Source organism: Bubalus bubalis, chromosome 24 (assembly GCF_019923935.1).
Source record: "Bubalus bubalis isolate 160015118507 breed Murrah chromosome 24, NDDB_SH_1, whole genome shotgun sequence".
NCBI classification, from domain to species: domain Eukaryota; kingdom Metazoa; phylum Chordata; class Mammalia; order Artiodactyla; family Bovidae; genus Bubalus; species Bubalus bubalis.
In genome coordinates this window covers 28,476,745-28,483,397 of record NC_059180.1, presented here as the reverse complement: position 1 = coordinate 28,483,397, position 6,653 = coordinate 28,476,745, and the positions used below count along the sequence as shown (strand labels likewise).

At 50.8% G+C, this 6,653-nt stretch overlaps 1 protein-coding gene across 1 annotated transcript in view; it reads right to left on the bottom strand.

Moving 5' to 3' along the window:
• Positions 1-297: 297 nt before the first annotated feature.
• PDXDC1 (pyridoxal dependent decarboxylase domain containing 1) overlaps positions 298-6,653 on the bottom strand; it is a 54,520-nt gene continuing 48,164 nt past the window's right edge. Inside the window, exons 17-23 of the mRNA XM_025274726.3 lie at positions 6,125-6,296; positions 5,420-5,538; positions 5,020-5,141; positions 3,838-3,930; positions 3,654-3,750; positions 2,767-2,871; positions 298-2,083 (exon numbers count right to left, since the gene is read on the bottom strand). Coding sequence (XP_025130511.3) covers positions 1,830-2,083; positions 2,767-2,871; positions 3,654-3,750; positions 3,838-3,930; positions 5,020-5,141; positions 5,420-5,538; positions 6,125-6,296 — 962 coding nt within the window. The 3' untranslated portion in view covers positions 298-1,829. The remainder of the gene's footprint in view (positions 2,084-2,766; positions 2,872-3,653; positions 3,751-3,837; positions 3,931-5,019; positions 5,142-5,419; positions 5,539-6,124; positions 6,297-6,653) is intronic.

Sequence of the window (6,653 nt, the reverse complement as noted above, 5' to 3'; positions counted from 1 at the left end):
GAGAAGCTGGCTTTCTCACTATTCTATAAGCAGCTATTTCAGATACTTGGGTAAGTCTGGGTAAGTCTTCCTAATTCTGCTATATTAGTGAATAAAGGAAAAATTGTCGTTTAGTTTAAAATGCAGAGGTGAGAATTTATACATCTCAGATTATTTTTAACCTCAAAATACTTTAGAAGCATCAAATCCAAGCTTGATATTATGTATTTTTAGAAACCTTTATTCTTTTGAAGTTGTTATCCAAAAGGAAGTCACCGTGCCCAATTAATGCTAAGATTTACAAAGTGAACTACTGGGAACAATTTCAAGAACCTTTATTGAAACCAACATTCAAATAGTATCTCAAGGGTGAAATTCTGTTTCAGCAAAACCAATTTAACAATTTCAAATATATATAAAAACATTTAAAAATTAATCTTGTTAAAGGTGATAATTTCCCTTTCCCCCATTTTATCTGCTATACTTCATTGCACCAAAGAAACAGGGAAGACTTGTTTAATCATTTGCACCAGGAAGAAAAAAGGAAAACTGCATTTTGACAAGTGCCAAATGTCAGAAATCACATCAAATCAGAGTGTAATTATAGGCTTAATATGGTATAACTAAGGCTTTCAATTCGACAGTGCCAAACCCATGTGAATTGCCACCATATTAAGGTCTCCCATAGCTTCACTGCTGGACTAAAAGGCACAGGGGCTGCTGCCGATGGTAAAGGAAGTGACGCAGTACTTAGAAACAGGCCGAAGTTAAGGGTTTACTTCGGCAGTCTTCTGGCCTGATCAGCCTGAGCAAGACTGCCCCTCTGGATCTTGTTTCTGAGTTGGGCCCAAAGGGCTGAGCTGCTGTGAACAGACACTCCAGAAGCTCCCATGAGAACAGGTCAGAGGTGGACTTAAATTTAGAATTTCAGCATAACGAGGTGCTACACAGCATATTTAATACGAGGCTCTTAAGAGCAGCATCTGTTGAGTTTTCAGATATTAAACATAGAAATAGAAATGAGTACAGTCTGTACTTCTGTGCCAATTTAAAAGCTTTACTGGTATTTAAAAATATACATATATATAATATGGTTGAGAAGTCTGTACAGTCACTCTGCATAGAGGAGTTTTAATTTGTTTACAAACAGCATATAAAGGGGACACGGGCTGGCGGCAGAGCAGAGCCAGCAGCGGTGCCGGGTCCAGCCTGAGCTGCCGCCGCCGAGCGGACACGGCCCTGACCGACGTCTCGGGGGCGGCAGCAGCAGCGGGGGTGCAGGCCAGGGCTTCTGACGCTCCTGTGTACAACCCCATCACACCCACTGTCCTTCAAGCCAGACAGTCCAGCTGCATACTGCGACCTGATCCAACTGAACACCAAGTAAGACAGACGGCAGAGATCGCCGTCTGTGCAGCAGGGCCCCAGGGAACCCGGAAAGTTCTAGAAAGCTGTCTCACCAAGAACCTACTATGTGCAACCTAGTAACGTCTTCCATGTGTCTGTTTAGAAAGAGAAGCACAAGTATTTCAAGTGGCAGGCACTTGAAATTCTCGTGTTTTTTGTGAATAAAAAGTGTATGGTAACGGGGGGGAAATGGTATTACAACAGTTGGGTAGACAGAAACAGTAGTTGTTGGTTGTTGTACAACACCCACAAAATCAGACATGTCAACTGCCCTCCCCCTCCCGGAGGCCTGGCTCTCAGGCACGTATTTGTGCGACCATCCCAGTTAAGCACAAATAACAGTAATTTCTCTCACATCAGCATGTGGCACGGTTCACATTTTCAGAATAACTTCATCTTCCCTGAAACAATATTCAGTACAGTCTCCAAGCAAACACTGAGTTTTATCTTAAGCTCTCTGGCTCTTCTACCTGCGGGCGGTCATCTTGCAGGCCCTGGGCCCCGTCCTGGAGAGCTCCAGGCGGCTCGGCTTCCGGAGGGGCGGGCGCCCCTGGGTGTCGCTCATGGCTCTTAGCTTCTGCGGCCTCTTGCCCACCCGACGGTTGCTCCATCTTCTCCAAGTCTTCGATGTGACTGACTGAGCTGGTCTCGCTGATGGCATCCGAACCACGCAGGGACCTTTTAAATGGCTTCTGGCCTAGAAGATCAATGAGCAGTACTGACGCTTCAGGAAAGGGCTCCCCTGCGGCAGGAGCCAGCTGTGCTCCAAGCGATGTGTGTTTAATCACAGCAGAAATCCCAGGGATCCCTGGCTCTGAAGCATTAAGTGATGAGGCAAGAAATGAGAGCCGACGTGACACTAACATGCCCCCAGCGCCAGGGACCATGAGGGACCCCAGCTGGGAGAAACTCAGAGGAGTGGACACAGGTTAAACGTGACGCTCCACAGGTGACTCCCCAAGGCTCAGAGATGGCTGAAGGGGCAGAGACGTGTGTGCTCAGTCACTTCAGTCGTGTCTGACTCTGCGACCCCATGGCCTGTAGGCCGCCAGGCTCCTCTGTCCTTGGAATTTCCCAGGCAAGAATACTGGAGAGGGTTGTCATGCCCTCCTCCAGGGGATCTTCCTGACCCAGGGATTGAACCCGTGTCTCTTAAGTCTCCTGCATTGGCAGGTGGGTTCTTTACCACTAGCGCCACCTGGGAAGCCCAGGGGCAGGGACCACTGTTCTTAAATGAAGAGAAATAGAACTTCGGGTTGAAGAACCAAGAAGACAGGAATGCAGGTCCTAAAAGCGCTATGGGAGGCCAAGGGCTTTTCCCCAGGGAATACAAACACCGTTCTTCAGTGTCAGTGAACTCAGGCATGGGGACTGACGTACCTGGAAGCCTCTGTTTGGCGCGAGTGCCTGTGGGGGTCTGAGGCGGTGTGACCCCTGAGCCTTGCACTTTGTAGACGTACGTGTGTTCTGTGGACTCCAGGGAGCCTGCGGGAAGGGGGCAGGGAGGTGTGGGGTAAGCGCCCAGCGCAGGCGGCCCTGCGGAGGCCCGTCAGCCTCGTTCCCCACGAGCTTCCGGCCAAGGCTCCAGCTCCCCGAGCCAGCTGCTGGTGGCTGAGCTGTGAGTGCTGGCGCCGTGGGGTGTTCCAGCCTCGTCCCCCCGCCATCCTGTGTGCGTGTGAAAGCAGCCAGCCTGCAGTGTGGCCCGAGCGTGCCGGGAGAGCCAGGCCCTGATGGGAAATGTCTTTTAGCAACAAGGAGTGGACGCCTCTTGGCTAAAGGCGGAGGCCTGGCGGGTTGAGAGTCAGATTGTCCCCTGCTGCCCTGTGACTGTGTAGTCATCATTTCCTGGGGAATGGCCCAGGTTCGGGGAGCCTAATCCACTGGCAGAACAGCAACTGGGAGTACTCGCTGTTTGAACTAAAATGGCTACAGACTACAGCCTTTCACTTGCCCCGTGCAAAAGCAGCCCTCAACTGGGGCAAAACACTCATGAGAGCTGCAAAGAATATTAACACTGATCGGAACAGACAGCTGCGTGGGCTTGGACCCCAGAAAGGGAGTCTTCTGGGGCACAGGCACCTGCCTCCGTGCTGTTCCAACTGTTGGGACAGAAGAGGAGGATGAGAGTCCAGGCAGACAAACCTCGCCTCCTCTCCGGTCCTGGCCCAGCGCCTGGTGTGAAGCCTGGGACGCACACACGGCTCCTCATCCCAGGACACCTGGCCAAACACTCCAGATGCGAGAGATTGGGAGGAAGGTAGTCCTACCTGCCGTCAGGTTGAACGTCCTTCCTTTTTGTGATGCTTGTACTGGAGAAAACCAGTTCAGCACGGATCCAACCACGGGGATCTGCCGTAACACCCCCTGCAAAACACAAGCGTTGCTCAAGGCCATGGTCCGGAGGCCAGCTCCCAGCCCGAGTCCCGCCGGGGGCCCAGCCCGGAGCCTCACCTCTTCCAGAAGCCGCTCCTCGTTTGCCTTCTGCAGCTGAACCTGAGCTTCCTGAATTCCTTTCCGAACCACTTCTGTCATGTTTTCCAGAAGCTGTGTTAAGACCAAGAAAGGCGTTATCTGTCCAAGCTGCTTGCTGAGGTTCTAGATTTATAAACACAGCACTGGGGATATTTTTCAAAAGTGTGTTAGTAAATGGCACTTTAACATGTCAGTGTGAAAATATAGCAGAAAATCAAACAGAAGAGGTCAAGACGCTAAAGGAGGCCTAGTGTTAGGCGCCGTGGTGACTGGCCGCATTTGCCAGGGAAGAGAACTGCCCCTATGATCTGAACGTCCTACCAACAGGAAACAGACACAACAGGGACTTCCCTGGTGGTCCAGTGGTTAAGAATCTGCCTTCCAATGGAGGGGACATGAGTTCCATCCCTGGTCTGGGAACTAAGATCCCACATGTCTTGGGGCAACTAAACACGTCTACGTGTCACAACTGGAGAGCCTGCACTGCAGGAGGACCCAGTGCAGGCAGAAGGAAAAAAACAAGACACAGTGCTCAACATTCATGGAAACGGAGGCAGAAGTGATACAGGCGGGGTCAGAAAACTTTAAGATGCCCACCCATGAACCAAGAAAGTTGGCTCCTAGGCTCCATTTCAAACCCCTTTTCTTCTGCACCCCTCCTACCAAACATGAGTCAGGCCAGCCTCGCGCTGCTCCCATTTCCCTCCCTTTGAGGGATTCCTAATGACTCACATATCTGGTGTGGAGAGCGTCCTGTAAGCCTGACAGCCTGGTCCTCTTTGCCAACTGGCCAAGAGCAGCAGGTCTATTACGGGCGGGAAGTTCTGTTACCTGAAGCACCATCCCATCCAGCCCCAGGACCAGCTCTGACCAGCTCTCCCCTGGCCTTGCGGGGCAGAGGTGATGTGAACGCATCTTCCTGAATGTGCATGCACCACCTCACTTGCTCATATACGTCTTTCCCAGGCTGGCTCGTGAGTTCACTGAGGGCAGGAACTGCCCTGGTACCTGTTCAACGCCTGGCTCGCAGGCGGCCTTTAAATACTTGGGGAAAGAATGAATGGACAGACATCACCGAGGGAAGCTTCTTCCTTTGTGACTCCAGCTAGTTGCCCAGGGAAAACCCAAAAAAGGAATGAGGCACAGATTACTCTTACAGACCCTTGAGTCCTCCTCGATTTCTCGGGCTGTGACTGCAATGGTCTCCACTAGTTCAGAAATATCGATGTCATCACTCGCCATGCCAATGTAAATACAGCTCTTCATGCTTTTATACTCAGGGCCTGTGGGCAGAAACAACAGACTAACTTGGTTCCCAAGTCCGCTGTCATGAGTCAGACACAGGCCATTCTGTGCACACCACGCGGCCAGGCACGGGGCAGCCTCCCCGAGGGGGTGAGGGCATGGATCTACTGCGGATTCAGGACCCAGCGAGGCTGCGGCAGGGGCAGGAAGCTCTCTCATGCTATGAAGAGCTACACCACTTAAGACAGCCCAACTCCCTTTAGGCCAGTTAGAAAACGACTTCCAAAGTCCACAGCTGACTTATAGGAGTAATTACCCATTTTAAATGTAAGGTCAGATTCCAGTTCATTTAACTTTTTCAGAAGCCCAGCATGGATTTTTTCCCCTTCTGGATCCAATTTCAAACTGCTCTTATCATCATTAGCGTGTTCATACCTATAAACAATATCACATAACAGCACTTCAGTAATCTAAAATAAGTGTCCCTCTAGACACAGGACAACAGGTGGAGTAGAAGCTGCTAGAAGTTACCAAGGGTGTGGAAGGAGACACAGGGCAAAGGAGCTGCTCAGAGGGTCTCAAGAGTGAACCTTAAGAATGTCCCAGGGGAGCCCAAGTCTCCAGGTACATGAAATGTACAAAGAGGGGCATGGTCAGGAAGCCCCATCACTCGTAAGAGGAACAGGAGGCTTCTCTCATCCTGAGAGGGGACAAAGGGACTCAAGACGCCCACTGAGTCAGAGGTTGGAGGGTCTGCCTGCACTGGGAAGTGGTTCTCCGGGGTGAGTGGTAGCTCTCTGTTCGTACGTCAGTGGTACACTAGTAACTTTCAAGTTGGAGCAGAAAGAACACACAGCAACTCCTGCTTCACTGAGCGCGTGCTGGGCCGCTTGCCAGCTGTGCTCTTTTAAATGCCCAGGTCTGGGTGAACTTGCATCAGACACGAGTGCTGTGACTACACACATTCACTTTAGATTTCTCAGCTGGCTCACAAAATGATTCGCCCTCGGTCTTACCATACCTGACAACTCCTATTCCAGGCCAGTTGGGGTCGTCAACGTATAAGAGGCCTGCCGTTGCCTCCACCTCCTGCTTGAACTCCTCTCGCAGCTGCAGTGTACAGGTCAGGACCGGCAGCTTGCTCTGGACGCAGGCCACCAGCTGATCCACATCCTCTCCCCGAGTCCCTAAAACTGGACATGTGCACAGAATGTCAGGGAATCACTTAAGGAACGGCTGGAAAGGAGGGAGCTGTGCTCTCAGTTCCACCATCAGAACATCAGCAGTTCTCAGTATAGCCAGTCAGTTGCAGCTGAGGACTCAAAAAAAAAACAACCACTAAACCCAGATACGTGAGGATATGAGATATCTATGGATGAGAGAGTTGCACCATAAAGAAGGCTAAGTGCCAAAGAATTGACGCTTTTGAATTGTGGTGTTGGAGAAGACTCTTAAGAGTCCCTTGGACTGCAAGGAGATCCAACCAGTCCATCCTAAAGGAAATCAACCCTGAATATTCATTGGAAGGACTGATGCTAAAGCTCCAATAC